We start from the raw sequence: 23,579 nt of genomic DNA, 5'->3' as shown, positions 1-23,579 counted from the left end.
TCAAAACAACAGTGACAGCTTGACGGAGCTGAACATATTAACGTACACAATGTATAAACATACATACAGCTAAACTCTGAGTGCCCATTTGCCAAATAAGATAAAAATATAGAGCTGGCTTTGGATGTTTTATTTAGCCCATGACTGACTTAGCTCCTTCGCTATCATATGCTAACGTTATCCTCCTATATGTACGTCAATTGAGTTTTCAGTTGACTACAGCATGTTGACTGAATCAACCTCTGCTGATTCTACAGGTGGAAGTGCCGGAAAAGACCAAAAGTAATGGGAGAGAAATCCTCCCTCATAAATTTTATACAAGGCAGTCATGGTGTTATCCACCTGGATAAACGCTTGCTTGTCCTGAAGGCAAGCGAAACTCCCAGTAATTCCAAACATGTTGATATGCCAGTGCGGCATGTCTGAGTCCCTGACACTGTGTACTAGTGATGTGGCTTTCTAAACTTCTCTTAACGGAGAAATCATGTAACCAATGACAAAAAAAGCTTCACTTTTTCATGTGCGCGTTTCGCTTTGAGTGTCAGAACGTTCGAACCCCAGAGTTCTTTGCCTTATTCCGATTTTAAATGCACAAAATAATGCATAGTGAAAGTGACCTATTTGTCAGATATGGTGACCCATACCCGAAATGTGACCTCTGCTTTTAACCCATCCAGAGAGTAATCACAAGTGGTGAACACACATACACCTGGAGCAGTGGGCAGCTATCACTGCGGCGCCCGGGGAGCAAGTAGGGGTTAAGTGCCTTGCTCAAGGGCACCTCAGTCGTTACCCGCCGGCCCTGGGAACAATTAGGTTATAGTATGTTGTGTGTTATGTGCGTGTGAGCATTATTCTGTACAAAATACAATATCGAATCGTATGAATATAACCTCATACTTTTATTTATTGCCACACTTGAATGGGTAAATTAATTTATTATATTTAACATTTACACACACATTGTACTCCATGCTTTATTCGTACAAATAACATTCAAATTCATCTGAATTTCATCTATTTGTTTCGTCTGACGGAGCCACTGCTATGTTTAATTAACCAACAGGTGGCGTCATTTTCAACACTCGCACAGCTTATCTCGAAACATTCAGGGGAAAGTCTCGGCGCTTCTTTTGAGGCTTCTTTTCCCATCACTACTGTGTACTCATTGGATACCACAGACCAAGTTCATTGCGTCTGTTTTGACAAAATGAAGGTATAGCGACACAATTACATAAAAAGATAGGATGAGTTAAATAAACTTATACATCATTTAAGCCGACAAAATGTTTTTTAGACCCCACATCCACCAATCTATTAAAAGTTACTACCCGCTGCAGTAGAGTCTATACCTCATACTATCTACTCTTTACTCAATCAAGATCATGTTTCAAGGTCCTTTAATTGGGCTATCACAAAGCCTTTTATTAAGAAACCGCACCTAGATCCTGGTGAATCAGGAAACTGTAGACCAGAGGTCTCCAACCCTGTTCCTGGAGAGCTACCCTCCTGAGGATTTCAGCTCCAACCCAAATCAAAAACAGCTAAAGCGGCTAATCAAGGTGTCAGGTTGCATGACAATAACAAACAGGTGTGTTGAAACAGGGTTGGAGCAGTCTGCAGGACGGTAGCTCTCCAGGAAGAGGGTTGGATATCCCTTCTGTAGACCATACCATACTTTTAGAACAATTGCAGAACTATGCGGTATTCAGGGACAAGCATTAAATTGGTTCAGATCCTACCTATTTGACCGCAACAATTTCATTAATTTAAACAAGGAATCATCAATTCTAATGCCACGAAATTGTGTATTACCACATGGATCTGTTTTAGGGCCTCCACATTTCTCTATATACAAGCTGCCTCTTGGTTTATTAGAAAACATGGGATTTATTTCCATTACTATGAACGCACTACTTTTTTCAACTAGACTGGACAAAACCTTGGACTTCTAAAAACTGGCATTCAAGTGCATCCAAGACAAAGCATTGGATGATCACTAATTTCCTTTTAAGTTTAGATAAGACATTTTATTTATCTCTAATGCAGATAAGCTAGTTCATGCATTTATTAAGTCTAGTTTAGATTACTCTAATCCATTGCTAGATGGTTGTCCTCCATCCTCAAAGAAAAAATTGACCAAAACGCAGCTGCTATAGTTCCTACCAGGAACATACAAAACATACAAATATGATCATATAACCCAGAATTGCTACTTATGTATAAGCCCTTAAAGTCAGAGTTCACCCTAGGATTCAAATTTGCTGTTTATCTTCACACCCTCAGGCCATCAGAGATTTTTTTTGTAGAACAATGAAACAATTTTTAGAGAAAGGATCTCACAATTTTATTTGTGTTTTGATAAGCCACCTGCAAGAATAGTGACAGCAGCTTCTTCTTCAAGCAGTGATGCAACTTGTTTGTGTTTTTGCTGATGTTTACTAAGGTGAATTAACCGAGAGAAACCTTTCCCACATTGTGAGCAGTGATACGGTCTCTCTCCTGTGTGTGTTCGCTGGTGTTCACAAAGACGATTTGACTGAGCAAAACTCATCCCACATAGTGAGCAGTTATACGGCTTCTCTCCTGTGTGCGAGCGCTGGTGTATCCGGAAACCTTTCGACCAAGAGAAACTCTTTCCACACTCTGTGCATTGATACGGCTTTTCTCCTGTGTGTATGCGCTGGTGTTCACGGAAATCCTTTGACCGAGAGAAACTCTTTCCACACTCTGTGCATTGATACGGCTTCTCTCCTGTGTGTATGCGCTGGTGTTCACGGAAACCTTTTGACCGAGAGAAACTCTTTCCACACTCTGTGCAGTGATACGGCTTCTCTCCTGTGTGTGTGCGCTTGTGTTCACTAAGAAGACATGCCCAAGAGAAACTCTTCCCACACTGTAAGCAGTGATGCGGCTTCTCTCCGGTGTGTATGCGCTGGTGTTCACGAAGCCGACTTGACAGAGAGAAACTCTTCCCACACTGTGAGCAGTGAAATGGGTTCTCTCCTGTGTGTATTGCCTGATGTCTAATAAGATTACTTGACCGAGAGAAACTCTTCCCACACTGTGTGCAGTGAAATGGGTTCTCTCCTGTGTGTATTGCCTGATGTCTAATAAGATGACCTGACCGAGAGAAACTCTTCCCACAGTGTGTGCAGTGATACGGCTTCTCTCCTGTGTGTGTGCGCTGATGTCTAGTTAGATCACTTGACCGACTGAAAGACTTTCCACACTGTGAGCAGTGATGCGGTTTCTCTCCTGTGTGTATTTTATTGTGTTTATTAAGATCACTTAACCTCAAGAAACTTTTACCACACTGTGTGCAGTGAAACAGCTTTTCACCCCTGTGTATTATCTGGTGTAAGCGGAGATCACCTAATCGAGAGAAACTCTTCCCACACTGTGAGCAGTGATTCGGCTTCACTCCTGCATGTATACGCTGATGTACACTCAGATCACCTAAGCGAGAGAAACTCTTCCCACAATCTGCACAATGGTGAGTTTTCTCCTTGTCTTGTCCTCTGTGTTTTAGTTCGTTTGGAGTGGTAGAGCAGAGATTATCAGATGATACATGTTCTGTTTTCAAGATCGTTTTAGGTATGTCCTCATTCTTAATCTCTCCACATTTCAGGATTTTGTCATACTCCTCAGGATGGCATCTTCTCATATGTTTTTGGAGATAAGTTTGAGCCGTGAATGACAATGAACACACAGAGCAGGAAAACACTGGACAGGAACCGTTCTCTAAAAAAAAAAGACGACAAAGAAAATAAGTATAATATCAGATATATATATTCTATATTCAAATATTCTAAATACGGATTGCAGAGTTAAATTGTTATTCAACAGTTAGTATGACAAAACATATCATTACATAAGTTGTCAATACATTTACAGAAGAAAACATATTCAATGATATTGTTGAGGTTTATGAAACGTGATTCTAAATCTCTTCACAATCAGAAAAAATTTAGTATCTTTCGTAATGTCATTGTGACTGCCTGAATAAATGTGAGGAATCTAAAGATTACCAAAGATATTCATTCTTGAACTAAAACAATATTTCAAGTTTTTCATACCTCTGTCAGAGCATTTAGTGTTCCATAGATGGTCAAAAGTGACGTCTAAATCTCTGGCATACTCCTCTCCATACCAGACTAGCAATTCTTCACCAGTTTTGATTGGACGGCAACATCTGTACAGAATCGCTTCTTTATACTGAAATGCCACCAGATTTTGTTCCTCTTCATTGCGAGCACAATTTACATATCTGAGAAAGAGACAGACAAAAAAACAAGGTATGAAAACGAGCTTAGTCTCAAGGTGACATATTCCTGACATAAAATTGGTCCATTTCATATCTCTTGAGGTCTGTATAATCTGTATATCCTGTATGAATATTAATCAATATATAATTACGAGATCGCCTATGCTGATAATAATGCAGGTTAAAAGGAATGCGTATTTGTTGCGGTGTCCAGAAAGAGGGCTCATAGCCAGGCAGTTTCTTCCGAACGCGGAGTACTCTCCTCTGTCCGGTGAGAGGGCCCTGGGACGGTATTACCCCGAACCCAGAGCGCTCCCCCATTGTCCTCCAGGAGTGAGTCGTCGGGGTGGCGGAGGGATGCTTGAAGAATAGAGAGAATGCAGGCAAGACATCTTTGTCCATTTGTTAGGGTTCTATCTTGAGCGGACAAGGTAGATGCCGAGATTGCTGATAGCAAACCAGCCAGGTAAATTATTTGCTTGCACTCGTCTCAAAATGTGTTAATTAAACATCATTCACAGAGGCACGTTGCGATCATGTGCAGTGACCCTCCTTCCGTTCACGTTATTATTCTCCATCCATTTGCATCTGCGTTACCTTTGGCTTGATATTTGATAGGTGATTTGTTAAGTTGGGCAGAGTGAGAGAGCCTGAAAGCGTGTTTGTGAGAGCTGACAACCCTGAGCTCGTGATTGAGCAGACACCTCTAGTGTCTGCTCTAGTGATAGGGAAGGGGCCATGCATGTCTTTGAAAATCTTCGAACATCAAAATTCAGGCATGTGATCAGCCAAGAACAAAAAATAAGGAAGACCGCAGCTTTAAAGTTAAGTTAAAGTGAATGTTACAAATTGAATGTTACATGATTAAAAACAGGCAACTGTTTGCCAAAGATGGATATTTTTTTACAAGCAACACAAATACAAACTATTATAATTACAGGAGACCGTGCACCTTGATATAACCGGCGATTTTAAAGTCAATCTAAGAAGGATCGCACCAAAATGCGTCCAGCACATGACATGCAACAGACGTGGAGAACGGACTCTAGACCACTGTTACTCCCCCTTCTGGAATACTTACAAGTCCCTCCCCCGCCCACCTCTAGGCAAATCAGATTACTCTTCCGTTCTGCTCCTGCCTGCTTACAGCAGAACCTGAAACGGGAAACGCTCACCCTCAGGACGATTCAGCTATGGTCGGACCAATCGGATTCTATGTTACAGGACTGTTTTGATCATGTCTACTGAGATTTATAACAGCTGCATACGATGACGACAAGGATGTTTACACAGACACAGTCACGTGCTTCATAAGGAAGTGCATAGAAGACGTTGTACCGACCAAAATGATCAAAACTTCCCCAATATAGAAACTGTGGATTAACGCAAACGTTCGCATGGCTCTCAACGCTTTAACCTCCGCCTTTCATTCCGGTAATGCGGAAGATTACAAGCAAGCCAGCTATGCCCTCCACAAAATCATTAAGCCAATACGAAGGAACAATTTAAGCACAGTTCACCACTTCCAACTACAGAGACATGTGGCAAGAACTCCACAAAATCACGGACTACAAGGATCGGGCAAACACCCTGCTACAAACACCTACACTTCTCTGCATTAAACGCTCAGCCGCGTGAATATCTGCAAACCCTAAGGACCAGATGGCATTTCTGGTCGTGTCCTTAAAACATGCGTTCACCAACTAGTTGGAAACTTCATGGACATTTTTAACCTTTCCCTGTCTGTTGTCCCCCAATGTTTCAAAACATCCACCATCGTGCCAATACAAAAGACACCCAAAGCTTCTTGCATGAATGACTGGCACCCTGTTCCTCGGACTCCCATTATCAGCAAGTGCTAGGCAGAGTAGGCAGCAACATCTCCTCCCCGTTGACCCTCAATACTGGAGCCCCCTCCAACGTCATCGTCATATTTGCGGATGAGACAATGGTGGTAGGTCTGATCACCGACGACAATGAATCAGCCTACAGAGAGGTGCATACCCCGACTAACTGGTGTCACAACAACAACCTCTCTCTGAACATCAGTAAGACAAAGTCGTGGTGGTGGATATCAGGAGGCGGACCAGTGAAATTTTTAGTAGCTTAACAGTCACCTAAACAATATTTAATAAAATAGGTTGATGCTTTGTGCAAATATATTTTGCTAATGTCAAATAAGATGGCACTGAAAAATGGTTTATATTAGCCCTACTTTTAGCAATAATTCATACACAGGGCTCTAGACTAACTTTTTGCACTGGTGCGCCTAACTTTTGTTCTTAGGTGCACTAGCACAAAAGTTAGGTGCACCCAAATTTTCGACGGCATCGCATTTAACGCATTTAACTGGTTTTACCAGTTCACTTTTTTTTTAAATATCCATATAGGCAAAATTTACTTGTAAATGATTAACTAACTATCTGGTCAACACGAAGTTCTTTATTTGAAGCACAAATCAACAAGAAAGGTAACTTACTGAAAAAGTGTTGGTGCTTAAAGTGCTTCACTGAACTGAAATTTAAACTTAAAAGATCTAAAGATAAACTGACCAGGGCTTGAAATAACCGCTGTGGTCGATGGCTCCGTGTTAGAGCAATGGTTATGATTTTCGGACGCCTTAACATTATTTACGAAAAAGTCGTCAATTGTTCCTTTGATCTTCGCTCATCATCCGCGGCTACATCCACTCTGTTTAACTGAAGGCATTAGTCTGCTCACCTCTCTCTCTCTCACTGTCTGACTGCAGCACACGCATTTTCAAACGTACACACCAGAGGTTGCGCTATACTTTTTTATTGTGCGTCCTTTTGACTGACAGGCTCGTAAAAAATCCGTCATCATCTATTGTTACCCGTCACTTAGGGGTGGGCGATCTAGAAAAAAAATTCAAATCACGATTTTTTCAAGATAGATCATGATTCACGATTTTATCGCGGTTCTTCTTCAAGTTGGTTTTAAGACTATTTTGCAAATTAAAGGGGCTTCAATACAGCCAGACTAAGTCGCCATATAAAAATATACTCTTTACCATTTATATTTTGAAGAATATTTTAATCAAGTTAATATTTAATGCAAGTGCAAGACCATAAATCAGCTGTTAGCAAAAAACTTTACATTTTGAATTTTGTTTTTCATCTTGTTGCGGCACTCGGAGTAAAGCTGTGGAATGGGCGTGGAGGATAAATATTTTTGGCTGGGTATTTCGTAACGTGGATCTACGACTTTGAGCAGTTTTTTAAAGCCCTCATTTTCCACAGTCTTTATGGGAATCATGTCTTTGGCCAGGTAAAATGCGACCGCGTCAGTGACATCTTTCCAGCGCTTGTTCATTCTGTCATACGGATACGGAGTTCCTTTCTCAAATGGTTCTTTCGCTAAAGTCGTTGTTTAAGCCTTTTAGTTTCCGTATGCTTGGTTGTACCTGATTTACTCGCGTGGGATCCCTTTATAATTTGACTGTCGGATACTCTTTCAGTCCCTTTTATTTTGAGGTGGTTAAAAAGGTTCGTTGTGTTGCCTTACGACGCTCTAATCTTATCATTGCCACATTTGCAAATAACTGTTGTTTGGGCCGTGTCAGTTGGGGAAAACCCAAACCATTTCAATATTACTGATGTAGAATTTTTTTTAGGGACCAAGTCCTCCGTGTTTCCCTCCATCTTCACTGACCGCGTCACTTAATCTTACTGAATTCACAAGCAACGTATACGAGCTTGTTAACATGGCGCAATCTATCGCAAGTATGTGGACGAATTCTATAGAACACTACTATATAGGACGATTTAACGATTTTCCCAGAAAAGTGGATCGTGCAGTCATTTTAATCGTTCGCGAGCTAATATCGTCATATCGCACACCCCTACCATCACTATGGTGCATGGTGGCGTTAGGTGGTAATTAGTATGTTCGTGACGTCATCACGCTGTACTTGCGTCTCGGACCTTGATGTATTTTAATACAACTGAATGCCCAATAAAGCCGTTGTTGTTTATATTCATTTATATATTAAATATTTTAATGTTTATGTTCATATGTGATTAGATCTGAGAAAATCCAACACATGGTGTAAACTTATATACAGTTTTTGATACCATATTCAAGTCCTTTCCAAATCAGTTTTTATTTTGCTCATATCTTGTGTATGTAACTAAAGTTATGCCTGAGTTCGGCTGAAGCATTATGATGTTCAGGAACGGAATTTAGAGAAAAACGTGTTTAAAGTTAAGTGATGAAAATAAAATTACAACAGTCCAGTATCACAGGTCAAAGTCTCTTTACAGTGGTAAGAGACTTACTCTATAGACTTCAACCGCCTCGCATGAGCAGCGGAACGGGGATAACACCCGGTGCTGCAGACTCATCTCAAGAAAATATTGTATAAATTGTTTTTGAGTGCCATAGTTCACACAGAACTGGCGGGAAACGTTCATTGATAGTCCTTCATTCTTCATGTTTTACTTTGATAGGTGAACTGTCTTTCCCGCGTCCAAGCGTTACATCCGACGGGTTTTCCCAGATCACATCCCATATGTCTAGTCAGTAGCAATGACGGGTGAAAACAGTTAGGTTTTTCAACATAGTACAAAGCATATCACGCTCTAATGAAGGGAAACGGGGCTTTACAAATTGCCCTCATTGTAATCCGCCAAAATGACAAGACGGCCTTCAGATTTTTCTGTCATTGGTGAAAGACCACAATATGGGCCTGATGTGTGTCTGAAAGTCTCCCTGTGATTCAACAACAGAGTTGCGGAGCCTTTTTTCTCCCTCAAACGGCTGGTCGCACCGGTGCGACCTCTGATTATTTTTTATCGCACCATTGAGAAATAAGGTCACATTTGCAACCAAATTGGTCTGCATATAATAAAGGTATTGGCAAACGCTGCATGTTGCAGTTTTAGTTCATTTAAATGTATGCATCCAGTAGAGACTTTCTAGCGTTTATAGGAGACAGTGACTAGATCAGCCATTTGTAAAGTTTCAAGCTATTTAAATCACGGAATGTCCTATTTTAGCCTCTGTATATAGATAATGTTATAATGTTAAAGCATTTCATATTGATGTCTCAACTTCCAGACTCTGGATTTTCTATCAACGTTACAAAACACTGTTCAGTTCCCCACCACGTGCTTTTAAGAGTCCCGAAACAGTGGTGTTTGCCGTCTAACTTTCAAAGACTCTAGCATAACAGATTATAGACAGGAAACAAAGATAACTCGCAAAATTATGTTCTGAATGAATTGGTTGCTCTACGCATTTATAACAAGCGTGTGCATGACGTAGAGAGCGCAGAAAGGATCCCGTTGGCAAGCTGTATGATGACCACACACGCAAACCCAACCCTCACCCCTAATCCAGTCACAAATTAAAATATGTCAAATTTATTCGATTTACGCCGGCGATCCCAGCAAGGTCAAAAAAATACAGAAATCAGTATTCAGACGGAAAGATCACATCCCTGATAATGTGTTTAGAAGCAAATTATTTTTGCCGGACTTACCAGGCCACATGATTCTGGATGCTTATCCAGTTTTTCTGATAATAATATCTCACCTCATCCAGTTAGAGTGCGTTTCTCTTTTGGCATCCACATATTCATTCAAGTCCTTACTCTTGAATATCTGTGAAAAGAATAATAAGCAATAAGAAAAACGTATATCCGTGAGTTCAAAGTTCAACGTTTAGGACCATGACAAACATTATATTCAATAAAATCAAACAGTTTCTTGCAATGTTTTGACCCTTTCATGCAGTGCTCACTTTGATAATTCACAGGTACCGGAATAAGGTGGATGGCAGATCCCGCAAATTAGTAGGGCGTGAAGAAGTAACAGAATGTGCAATCTTTGTGGGTTTTACTATCCATCCATTTAAATGTTTTTAAAATGCGCATTAGAAAGCATAAAAGGAAACCAAAATAACTCTGAACGATTATCTTGAATTTGCCTTCATTCAAATGCATGTTTAGGTGATGGAAACAGTTTATTGTCATAATGATGATGTTGTGAAAATTTGTGCATGTAAAACAACAAAACCACAGCCCTCGACATTTGTGTAGATTAAGAAGTTAAATTTAAATCACTCAGAAATTTTGTGTTCGTGTTAACAGCAGTCAGAAGGTCGTTTAAGACCAATGGGATGAGTTCGGCGCAGTTTTCCCTATATTCCCTTGTCCCGGCTGTCAATGCCGAACTGGTGACACAGAGACTCAGTTTCATTATCACCATACATAGCTCTGGCATCCTGCGGCCAGTTTTCAGGAAGAATCACTTATCTCTTCTTCAATGAGTTTACAGTACCCCATCCAGTCCCCCTCTCCCCCTCCAGATGATAGCATGCGATTTTCCAGGCTTCTCAAAAGCTTAATAAAGGATACAAATTCTTTGATGAACTGTACCTGTTTGATTATGAAGGCGTTTTGTTTTCTTTTTGTGTTAGTGAAGGTGCTAGGATAAGTACTTAACCCTAAGTCCAAACCTAGGAGGAGACAGCAGTGGATTTATTTGATTTTTTGTGGAAATCTCTCAGAAACCATAGAGAAAAACCTGCTTGTTTTCGCCGAAATAACTTTGTTCTTGAATGAATTGCAAGGCTCAATGTGAGACGACGCAATAGCAATTCACATGAGCCATGCAGCATTTTAAAGGCAATTTCCAGCAGAGATATGTATGCTATAATTCATATCAAGTTAAATTCATGATCGGAAACATGTTGAAGTGTGATTATGCCAGCGATTTTAGAAATAAATGTTGCCAGTTATCTGAACCCTGCTCTTTAAATGCCTTTTAATCAATCCTGTCCAGAAAAGATTTTTGTCACGCTGGTTGGAAGTCTCTTAACATCCTGATAACAATCAATAAGTAAAGCAAAACATTGGTATTTTTATAATTATATATCTTCTGTGAAAGGCGTATTGTCAAAAACGTTCGACTAATTACTGCCCTCGGTCTGAGGGCAATGATACTGTAACACGTTCGATAGTATGGAAGAAAGGAGTCAGGGTCGGCTTGGCTGGGAAAACGAGGTAAGTCTTTATTGACACAATAGTTCCGGGTTTCACACTTCCGGTTTCAAAATAAAAGTTCAAACTCGATCTCTCCTGATCGTAAGATTCTTTCTGCCCGATCTCCTCGGACGCGACGTCTCTCGTCTCTGGCACGCTCGTTTCCCCAGCCGCTCTCTCTCACTTCCTCCCGGTCCGTCTTGGGGTTTTAAAGCGTCTCCTCGCCAATTACTAGAACGATAAGCAGGTGTTTTCACTAAAGCGTTGATCTGCCTACTCACCGTCTTTCTCCTGACGCTCTCTCTCCCCACAGACCGCGCTGAACCACGCCCCCCTTGCCACAGATACGTTGTGTGTACATTTTCAGTTAGCATATTTTGCATCCCAGTGCGCAACCCGGTCATGCAGACATCATATACGTCATCATATGCGATGTGCAGGCAACGGGACAATAGTGGACGGACAGCAGGTACCTGGAGATGTTTGTCATTGTAGTGATGTCATTCACTCGTACTGTAATGTTTTCTCACCAGTGGCGATCCATGACTCCCCTTCAGGAGAAGCAGTAATGCGAAACTGGGTAAAACATGTAATTTACCCCGTTTTGTCAAAATACATGCCTGCTGCAGACGCATCGAAAGGGTTTTTAATAAAAGAGATGCTCGACTTTGCTAGATACTCTCTTATTCTCATGTGTAATCAGAGTTAAGTGTTAACGCAGTGTCTTCTGAAAGCGAGCGTCTCTTTCATCAAAAACCCTTTCGACGGATGTGTTGCAGGCACATATTTTGCCGTGATGCACATAGGTTCACGTGAAGTGCAGAACATGCATTTTAAATTCCTGTTTACCATGAAGAGGAGGCACCGCTCGCCACTGTTTCTCACCGGTGAATGTGAAATGACTTCACTGGAACCGATCTAACAACTTGTCTGTGCCACGCTCATGTGTTTTGGAGGAGGCGTGGCTTTGAATGGTGGTTCACGAGAGGGAGGGATCGTTTGATTGCACTGCTAGCAGGCAAATGTTAGCATTTTCCAAATGATCTACTCAGCCTTTAACATAACGTTTTCGTCTGCTGGTGCAGACAAAATTATAGGTATAATAATTCTATCCCATGAATGCATATAGCAGACCTTTCTGTCTATAATCAGCGTGTCATTGTCCAAGACAATCTTCAAAATTTCCCCAGAGAGTGCACACATTTACACTGGGAGCGACGGGCTTATGCTGAAAAGTTGTCGGACACGAAGGGGGGAGGGTTTTGTGAAGGGTCAATGAATGTAAATTGATTTTTAAAACATTTTTCAAGCCCTTGTCGAAATCTTGAACTGCATATCTTTGCATATTTTTAGGGAATGTTTTTGTAGCACCTTGCAATATTTATTAAAGTGAATTGCCACAGTGTTTCATCAGTTTCATAACTTTTCTTTGTCCCTTATTGAACGATTCTCCCAGAAAAGCACACTCATGTGTCAACCAGCAGGAGCGAGATGAAAGAGCATGAATCAACCAGGGAGAGTGCGAGGAGTTTGCGCACACATCAACCAGCAGGAATAAGAGATGGAGAGCACTGCATTCACAACATTCAGCTGTGTTTGCTTGTTCACAGCATTTTGGTGAGGAATGTTTTATATAAACGATGGATGTAATGTACGATTTGGAGATGGTTTGAAACTGATAGATGGAGCGGTCCCAGCCGAAAAGATGACATGAACCACACACAGTTAGTGAAACTGAGTCATATGTCTGTGTTTTGATGGCAATGGGTGCGCACGTGCTTTAGTTCCACACCCTATGTGCAGGAGGTCATCTATTTTCCGGAAAATTTGCACAGCTGGATCGGTCTTTTACATATGTGATCAAACCAAATACTCTTCGAAGATACAAAGTATGAAATACTACACCTTAGGTACTCAAGGTTAATATGAGATTGGTAGAAACTGTCTGTGTTACATCCGTTCTAAATCTGTAAGTGCTCACCACAAACGAGTATCCACTGCTGACAGCTTCCTCCATATTGCTTTCTTCTGCTTCATAAGGACCAAAATGTGCTCCGATTGGAAGAATCTCTCCTGGTTAAACACCCCGAGTCCTGCATTGGGAATGTTGGATGTGAGAACCTCCAGTCCAGCAGGAAGGGTTAGTCTGGCCCGGTCTGCAGCCCCCACTGGCACAAGGGTGTCAGGAATGAACAATGGAGCACCATGAACGTCACATTCACCAGTGAAAAATGACTGACACTCTTCACAATCTGTGTAAATATAAAACAAAACATTTAATAAAATTTACAATCCCACTGAATTTTATATTATATAATCTCATCTATGAGGTTGAAGATTATGGAGGACCGATTGGATATAAAATGAAGAATCAATAAATCAATTTAATAATTAATACATAACATTTTTAAGAAATAAATCACTTTTTAAGTTGAGAAAGTAATAAAACCATTTAAAATGATTTGTTTTATTTGCGTTTTAAAATTTGGTTTAATTTAACAAATTAAAAAATATTTATTTCCTTGAAAAAAATAAATAGATACATTTAAAACTGTTTATTTAATACGTGTTTTGAAACATAGAAAAATAAAACAAAATAAAGATACAGTAATTAATAAATCATTTAAATGGACATTTTAATTGCTTTTTAAAAAAGGCATTTGCCAAACGCGTTGTCTCTCTATTTGCCAATTCCTTTTCTTTGTTGTTTTGCCAATTGCTTTTCTTTATCTATTTGTCTGTCGAGTTAAAAAATGCCATTGGACAGTACACACGTGGGGTCAACCAATCAGCTTTTGACTCAGTTTTAGGATCCACCCCCCTCTCCCATATGTCATACAAAATAAATGTAAGGCAGAATTTCCTCGGAAATAAGAAAGACCTACCACCATTAACGTTATGCCTTGCACGCCATAACTACATAACATGTAATTTCGGACACTGCATATGTGAACAAGCACACTCAAATTAAAACATGGTCGCACACTGAACAAGATGCGCAGCATCGTCTAGAACAGTGGTTCTCATCTCTGGTCGCGATATCTAACTTTTGTTGAAACTACTATCTTTGAGGTAGGCTTAAGGTTGGACTTCAGCAATGCTCTCCTTTCTGGGCATCATGCAAAGGCCATCAAACCACTCCAGCTTGTTCAGAATATGGATGCACCGATCCGATCTTTGGATCGGAATTGGGGCCGATACGGGTCTTTTATGCTGGATCAGGTATCGGACTGACGGGTTCTCTTCAGTCCGATCCGTTGCGATTCCTGTGGATGTTACTCTACAGCTTCAAGGAAAATAACCATATTCAGGAAATTACCATAAAAGTTGTGATGCACTGTATTCGATGTCATGTATTTCGATAGCTTTATGCGAGGAATAAACCAATATCTTATAATTAAAAAACTCTGACCACCTCATCGGTCAATCTCCATCCAGCATGCGTTTGTCCGGGAACAGTCAGGATGTTACTTGTTCCAAAGTTTTCAATATTCTTCATTTCAAGTATGATATGCTTCATTCTGTAGGGAAGTATTTTTTGTTCAAAGTACTCTGATAAAGTACAGATATTTTAAAATGTACTTGAAAGTAAACATGCTTAAGAACTATCCACCTCTGGCAATAAAAGATAAAATATGCAACTCTACTTTGATCAAGAAAAACAGTGCTGGTATCAGATCGGATCAGGATCGTTATCGGCCGATACACAGAATCCAGATATCGGAATCGGATCGGCAAAGAAAAAGTAGTATCGGTGCATCCCTAGTTCAGAATGCAGCAGCACGCCTCATCTTCCCCACATCTTCCTCATGTGACACCCATTTTCATCTCTCTCCACTGGCTACCGGTTGAAGCCCGTATCAGATTCAAGTCACTAATGCTTGCCTACAGGACTATCACTGGATCTGCACCGGCATACTGTCACACCCTCCTACACCCCATCAAGAACCCTGCGAAAATCACTTTCTCACTCATCCTTCACAACTCCTTCCTGGTGGAACATTCTTCCTAACTCAGTCCAGTCACACACATCTCTCACAACATTCAAAAAACGATTTAAAACCCATCTCTTCTGTGAATACTTGGCATAAAAAACACTTCTCTCTTTCGCTCAACAGGTAGTGGTTTTGCTTTTGTTGAAACTACTCACTTTGTATCAGAACTTATTGTATCATTGCTCCTGTATGACATATCGCTTTTTGCTCCCTGAAGTCTCAAAGTTGCTTTGGATAAAAGTGTCTGCTTAATGACTAGATCTAAATGTAACTAAATGTACTTTAATGCGATACGCAAGCAATCTGCGCAGCACAAGGAAGCGTAGCAAAATGATCACCGTCTTTCATACGAGTGAAAACGTATTGCTCATGCAGAGTGAATCTGGGCTCTACATGCCATTCAAACTGCAACATCTGCTGACGGACACAATGCTGCGTTTTCATGTCCGCTGAAGATAAAGAGGAAATTATATCGCTGCCTTTGCCAAGTGCATACCAAACGTCTACGTAATATCATGTAAATTCACGGTCCATCCAAAGTCTAAACTCTAAGGGCTCTGCCAATCGAAGAGAGTAGGGCATAGGAATGATGACTTCATTTGGAATTTTCCCCCTGACAGCTTGTTACCAATACATGTACCCTTACCAAACACTAATTAAATGCACCTGCAACAGTAATGTGTAAGATTACACAATAGTCACGGAGTCAGATTAAGGTGTGCACAGAAGAGCATCTGTTAAAGATCCTAGCCTTTCGATATGGACATTCATTTCTGTATACTGTAACAAACTATAAAGGACCATATGTGTTTTTGCATCCCATCATCACTTGTTGTTTGCGAATTACTTCGTTTTGCCAGAATCTCACTGAGTTAATTTTAAAGAGTACCTAGCATATGGTTTTTCGTTTGAAAAATGAATTGCAACCATATTTCCCTCAGACGTTCTTCCTTTGGTAGTTGAAATAAGACAGACTTAGTGTCACACCGTAGAACACAGGTTCTAGACATGATACACACGCATCACAAACGAGCGACAATGTGTGGGGGAGGAGATTTAAATTTTCGCGTCAGTCATAGCAAAACGTAGGCGGGGACTATGTATAGTGATGTAGATACGCGGCGGTACTAGCCCACGTCTTGTTTGCGTGATTCAGAGTCGACTCCCATTTTTCCAAGCAAATAACTTTGTTATTTATTCACCTTCGGACTTACAACTTGGCAGACGAAATGTCATTTTCATTATCTCATGCTACCTACTCTTTAAGACCTTCTTTAAACTACATCCAATTACATACTCCATAATCAAAGCCGTAGCACTTCTTTGAAGCCTGGATCCTACCGCTTGAGAAGAGAGCCAGACTTAAGCACTCAAGAGCTGAGCGCTCTCAAACAGCCAACACAGAGCCTGTGAGGGTTAAGAAATTAAGGATACCGCCACAGGAGCCTCTTCAAGTCACAGGGAGTTTTTCCTTTTACCCCAACAATAAATCAACAAACAAAATAAATAAAAATAAGCTTTGCACAGACACAAACACAGACCTAAAGACAAACCAGATCATATTTTACATGGTCTTCATGAACTGTCTGAAATTGTTAGCTTTTGGTTCTAAAAGCGGTTCTGATGCAATGCATGGCTGTAGCGCTGGAAGCGGATGCTTGTTTCTTCATGAATATTAATTATGTAAAGCCAGTGTTACAGTAACAAAACCAAATTAACGCAACTTCCCACAGAAAGTACTCGCGCTGCTGAGCGAAGCTTTGAATACTTTGTGTCAAAATAAAGGGTCAAAATCTTGGATTCAAGGTATAATGACGAAGCAAAGTGTAACATGTGAAAAAATTATATCCTGCAAAGGTGGCTGTACAAGTAATATGACCAGCCTTCTGAAGACAACATGAATTATAAATATACCTAAAAATACCACTTTACTTAGTGATTGCTATCAGGATGTGAAAAACTTTCAACCAGCATAACAAAAATGTTTCTGCACAGGACTGACACACTGCCTTTAAATTAAAGCTATCGGTCTTAATGTCAATCAATAAAAGAAAGAAAAAGTTGAACATATTTCAACATAGATATTGGTTTTGAATCAAAAAATCTCTTAAGAATTGACTTCGCTAACTCTTATCGATTTCAAAACAAATAGCTCTGTCATTTTTGTCAGATTCCAAAAGATTATACGTCACACAAAAACAAGTTGTTAGTCAATCTGGACATAAATATCAGCATAAAGGTCAGCAGCTCTATTTTTGCAGTGAGGACAATGGTGACATATAATACAGCAAACAAAAAATTGTTTAAATTTGTCTCACAGAGAAAGTCTTGTTTATGTTCGTCTTCCTCCATGTTGATGACACGTGGTGCAGATTGTAGCTGTTCACCTGCACTGACTGTATGTTCACTCGTCCTGTTTCTGCTGCTCCTTTAACACACAAAAGACAAAGTAATGAGAAAGGCCAAGTTTACTAAAGCTGATCACATGGGTAAAGTGTCCTTCTCACACACACACAAAAAAACTCTGATTGACAAAAGGCTAAATAAACAAAACGCTCAATTTCCAAAAATAACACATGGATGTGCAACAGTGTGCTCAAAAATAAGCATCGGACAATCATTATATGTATTTTGATTATACTGTGCTTATTTGACTTCGTAAACAAATTGCAAAAAAAAATTCTTCAAGTTTCCTTACATTCTTCCTTGCGTTGTGCTATTTGGGGAAAATATCTAATTGCGATTTTCAAGACAGACATTGCGATCACGATCTGATGTGCGAGTTTAGCCAGAGGTCGCGTTAACCAAACGTTCTCCTTCATGGACTCATTTTTTAGACCAGTAATAACAATGAGAGCAGTTTGTAATTCACCTTTATGTCAAGTTGGTAGCACCCAATCATTTCCTTTTATCAGAACGTGATCGTAGGGACGCCAAATCGACACCGGCTAAATCGTTTAGCCACAGTTTCAAAACAAACTGAAAATATTTTTTGACACTTTTTATGACAACACAACGATCTGCGAAGAGTACATCTGTCATTCAATAAGATCCCCGATAAAAAAAGCCGGCTCCGCCTTCACGCAGTGACGCTGTATCGGGGAGGGGGCGTGGTCGGATCGAAATGCATTGTCAAATCCACATTGAATTTTGCAACACTCAACGCGCTGTGTGTAAATGAAAATGCAATCCCAAATGTTCAACCTGTTAATGTTACTGCATTTAAGGAAAATGACATTAGAATTGTCTTTTTGCTTGACTATCTTAAACATATATAATCAATCCGGGGAATGCATTTTAATTTTAATTTTGCAACTTAAAGAGCAATAAAAATATCCATTTAAATAACATATTAAAACTAGTGTAGGAACCGATAAATTGAATTGAATTATTATTTTCATTTTGCACTTAATGTTGCACATATGTTTTTTGATGTGTATTTAGATACACAATTGCATTGTCATTTTTCATACTGCATGCCATCTTGCATATTGCATTTCAAATTGAATATAGCAACCAATATGCTTCCATAGTTACGGTGCCCCTAAATTTTCTGCTTGTGCTCCTAAAATTTCAGTCAGGGGCTACAGTGCTCCTAGTTATATAAAAAAAAAGTTATTTTGGAACCCTGACTCATAATAGTTATAATATAATTAATTACATAAAATTGCTTCAGCCATTTGCAAATCCACCAATATTACGATTAAACGGATAATGCCGTAAGTGAGTTTATTTAGTGTAATGAAGCTTATCTTCCCTGACATACAAAACAAAGCATTTCTGTAGCTCAGGGGTTAAAACATTTCCCAGGGAGTGCACACTTAGAAATAAATGTATAGTATTCAGAAATTTAAGTCGCTTAAAGCGTCAGCCAAATGCATAAATGTAAATGTAAAACTCCCTCTGGTCTCCTTTCCTTCCCAGCGTTAGCATGAGTTACGCGTTTATGGCTTAAACGTAGTTTATTCCTTTTTAAAGGTTGCAGGTTTTCCTTCTGAAAGGACTTTGGTTGAACTCAGGGAAGGAAACATGTTGTTCAACCCGGAAACCAACGCAAAACGATGCGCACCGGTTTGAACTTTAACAAGGGCCAGGTAACGTTAACTAACTATAGTAAATATACACTCCATAAAACAATCTGTAAAATGATCAAACATCCGCGATCTTAGATAACAAGCATTCATCCCAGCGTATCACAATAGCAAACCCACTAACAAACTCCATATAACATATTGTTAACTAGAACTGATATTGAGACATGAGATCACATGAAGTCATTTCTCACATTTGATAAGTTAAATATGAAATAAACAATTAGAAAAAACAAACTGAAGTAAATCAGTCTCACCTCGCATCTGTGATGCTTCTTTTCTTTAAGCATTAATGGCGTTTGCCAAACAAACATTTTATGCATTTCCGCCACCTATTGGGCTGGAGTGTGTAGCGCTACATGATGGGTGACGTAACACCAAAAAACCTCACTAAATTATTACGAGAGCCTAAATTCTGTTAGTCAAATTAGTATATTTTAAGAAATTGAACAATTCTTCGTAGATTTTATACTGTTTTGGCACATTACCTAACAGTGTCTGAAAAAATAAATCATTACCTCCCAAAACATTTGCTGCTTGAGATAACTGAAATCTTTCTCTTAAATATACATCAGACTTTATGAGGACATGTTCTACTGTTTCTGCCAGTTGTTTCCACTGTTTTCAGTCAACACTTGTTTCTACTTTCCTAATTCTTAACAAACATTGATTCAATAGACAATGCCCAATACACATCCTTGATATCACATCCTTTCTCCTGTTTCTAAATTTCATTCTTCCTAAACCAACTGTTCCCTGGATACCATATAAATGTATTCCTTTCTTTCCATTGTCCCCCTTCTTTTGCTATATCTTTCTCATTTCATATGCAATTAAATCTTTGACTTCTGTCTCACTTAATGCATCATTTTAGGGCCTGTTTTAAAGTCTAAAAATATTTAGGAATATTTAGTAATATAGTAATATTTTATACATCAAATCTTAGTTAAAGAGGTTACACTTGTTAAACAGTTAAGAGCAGATAAAGAATCTGTGCAAATCACTGACCTGGTCGGTTGAACTTCTACAACCCTATGTAGTGCTATAAGGTAATTGCTTTTAATGAGAAAACTGATGTATAATTTGATGTTCTCTTCAAAATGTTGACATTAAACTGAGGAATAAACACTGCTTCAGACGTTATCCCAGACACTGAATCTTTTAACCTATCAGTGTATATCTGTACTGTATTGTAATAGACGTGATCTACATACTGTTGTGCAGCTATACTATTAAAAAAAAATCCTTGTTGTGTCTATCCTCATGTAATTGGGTGTCAACTAAAGGCGTGGGGAAAAGCCAAGGGGGAATTGCAATTTTTACAAATAAAGTTTTGAGTCAATCAACATTCCCAAGAATCTAACTTCTGATGTTTGCTCCAGTCATTCTCCATATATTTTAACATTTAATGCGGGAATACTTGTCCTTTTTGTAAAACAAATCACTTGCGATTTTGCCAACTAACATAGAGTATCTATCCTGAGATGGATAAATTCTCGTATAACTTCCATCATTGATACATGGGTCAATGACGTGACATGTATTTTTTGTGTCCAAATTCATTATTTTCCTAAAAAGAATTTGAATAAATACATGTCAGATATCAAATGGATCTACAATATGTCCTTTATAAGAAACCCTTTTCATTTTATTGAAATTCAATAGATTTTTTGAGTTTTGGTGTTTGAAAGACCAAAAATGTCAGGTGGTGCGACCGTCCGAACATACAAACAGAGAACAAAACTGAGAAATAAATGTTAATTTTCTCAATAAAATTCTTAATCAAATATTTTGATTTTATGTTAAATTTCTTATAAATGAGGGGAAATAGTGTAACGGTCCTATTTCAAAGGTAATCTATTACTTAAAAAACTTTTGTCCGAAAAATGTACTCATACTAATGTCAGGGAGAGCGACCGACATAAAAATGCAATTTTATGCAATGCTCCTTTAAGAAAACCATGTGACAGCATATGACATCACACAGAAGACTCCAGAGGACCCCTTTGAGGCAGTAACAAGGTTAGTCACCCTCCCATAAATATTAGATAATTTGGCATTTTTGAGTAATGATGAGGTTGATTCAACTTATCATGTCAGGTGGTATGACCCCTGGAAAACTTTGAAAATGTGTTATTCTTATAAAAATGTGTATTTGATTTAAAAAATGTATGTATAACCTTGAGCACATGCTCAAACATTTGTATATGTATCCACTTTAATTCCTGTTAGATTTGAATTGAGTTTGAAATGTCAGGTGTAGCGACCAGAGTTACAGTTAAACCAACTAAAAAAGTCATGTTAATTCATGTTTTTGAAAATATTAAATACATTTTAATAAATATGTAAAGCTTTTAAGTTGTTTAAAGGTGCAATCTACATATGTATATATATTTGTTTATTTTATTATGGTTTGAGTGTCAATTTAAAGAGCACATTGTCCATCTTAAAGTCCTATTCTTCAAGAATATAGGACTGTATAATCAACATTGATACTACAACAATTGCATCTTTAAATTAATCTATTTTAATTTGTTTTTGTAGATGCCATTATCAAGCAAGGAGAAAACAGCACGACATAGAGCTTGTTTAAAAAGCGATCCAGTTGCAAGGGCAGAGTACCTTGCCAAAAGAAAAGCAAGGTATTGTGTTCATTATGTATATCTAGATACATTACAACTTAAGTAAATATCTCCCTTTGCATGTAATGAGTCTATATAATATATTAGTTTCACCTTTTAACTTGAATTCCTGAAATAAAAGAACTTTTGCACGATACTCAAATTTTTTGAGTTTCACCTGTATGTCCCATATATTTTGACTTACTGTTACTACTGAATCTATTGAACAGTAGATTGAATTCTGCCCTTAATGTTTCTGGGCCCAATATTTGCACTAATTTACTGATTCATATAAAAGATGTTCTCATTTATTAAATGTGTTCCTTGAGGTTTCAAATTTATATTTTAAAGAAACGATGATCAAATGTTATCATAACATGCAGTATTGTTTTGCACTTTCTTGTTAATTAAATTTAATTATATTATTGAGATAGAGTATAAATTGGTCAGAGGATTCAAATAAAAAGCCAGTTGAAACCTGAATAAAATTCATTGACATATCTTTCTTTTAATTTTGTGAATATCAATCATTATTGATCACATCGTCAGGTGGTGCAACCAGGAAATTAACATTTAAATGTATCAATTCCCCAAAAATGAAGTAAGAAATATAAATGTAAACCTTTATATAACGTATACAAATCATTTTTACAGTTAAAAACAAAACATAAAAAGTCCTTATGGAAAAATGGGTGTTTGAACACACAGAAAAGCGACCGTTTATATGATTTGGAATAAAAGGGCAATAAATAAATTAATAGAAAGGGAATTTACCATGTGAAATGCAGTTTAGAAACTACAATGATTCATATTTACAAGTATCAGTGGTGCTAAGTACATTAAATGTATATTATTTTAAATTAATATATGGCCTGACATTTTCTGGGTGGTAAAATCAGAAATCGTGTTTAATAATGAATTAATGCTAACTAAAATGCTGTAAAACCAATATAAATCAACACATTACATTTTTTTGAACAAAAAAAAGGCATTTTCAAACTGTTTTGCTTAAAAAAAAAAAAAAATTCTTGAAAATCTTATTTGTCATTGACCCACATACTAAACCTGCCAAGTCAAACATATCTTTTATTCTTAGTCAATTTTGATCTGTATTTGAACTCCCCCATAATGAACTGTGTGCATTAAAATCACCACACCACTTTACAATTCCCATATCCTCCAATCTTTTCTAACATATCCTTTGCTATGCTGTGACATTGATTATAGAAGTTAATTGTTCTTATACTCTGAGATCTTTCCCATACCTCCACTACCACAGCGGCTGTGTCACAGCCTCATGTTCTAAAGGGGTCAAATGACACAACTAAAACTAATAATATCGTTCGATTTAGATGTATGATCAAGCCGATACATCAACTTTGCCAGCGCGGCTTGAGCAGGATGTAAAGGATTGGTAAGCTTTTATAAAAAATATATTATGTTAAATAGTTAAAAACTATAGCTAGCTGTTTTACCTTTTATATACGAGGTTATAAAGACTATAAATAAACCACCATATACATCATACAGAGTTTGTGTGAGATAGAAACAAGCTACCTTTACAGCAGGGAATTGTAACATAATAAATAACGCGTGTGC

The 23,579-nt window shown here is 38.4% G+C and overlaps 1 protein-coding gene across 1 annotated transcript; it reads right to left on the bottom strand.

Moving 5' to 3' along the window:
* Positions 1-830: 830 nt before the first annotated feature.
* Positions 831-19,640, bottom strand: LOC130411271 (zinc finger protein 883-like). Its single transcript, XM_056735745.1, is given in 7 exon segments — positions 831-3,744; positions 4,080-4,270; positions 9,824-9,891; positions 13,255-13,349; positions 13,352-13,525; positions 17,587-17,696; positions 19,617-19,640. Coding segments are annotated over 6 exon segments (1,959 nt in total). The 5' UTR covers positions 17,621-17,696; positions 19,617-19,640; the 3' UTR covers positions 831-2,347.
* Between the last annotated feature and the right edge of the window lie 3,939 nt (positions 19,641-23,579).

Source organism: Triplophysa dalaica, chromosome 22 (genome assembly GCF_015846415.1).
Source record: "Triplophysa dalaica isolate WHDGS20190420 chromosome 22, ASM1584641v1, whole genome shotgun sequence".
In the NCBI taxonomy this organism is placed as follows: Eukaryota; Metazoa; Chordata; class Actinopteri; order Cypriniformes; family Nemacheilidae; genus Triplophysa; species Triplophysa dalaica.
This window is presented reverse-complemented; position numbering and strand designations above follow the sequence as displayed.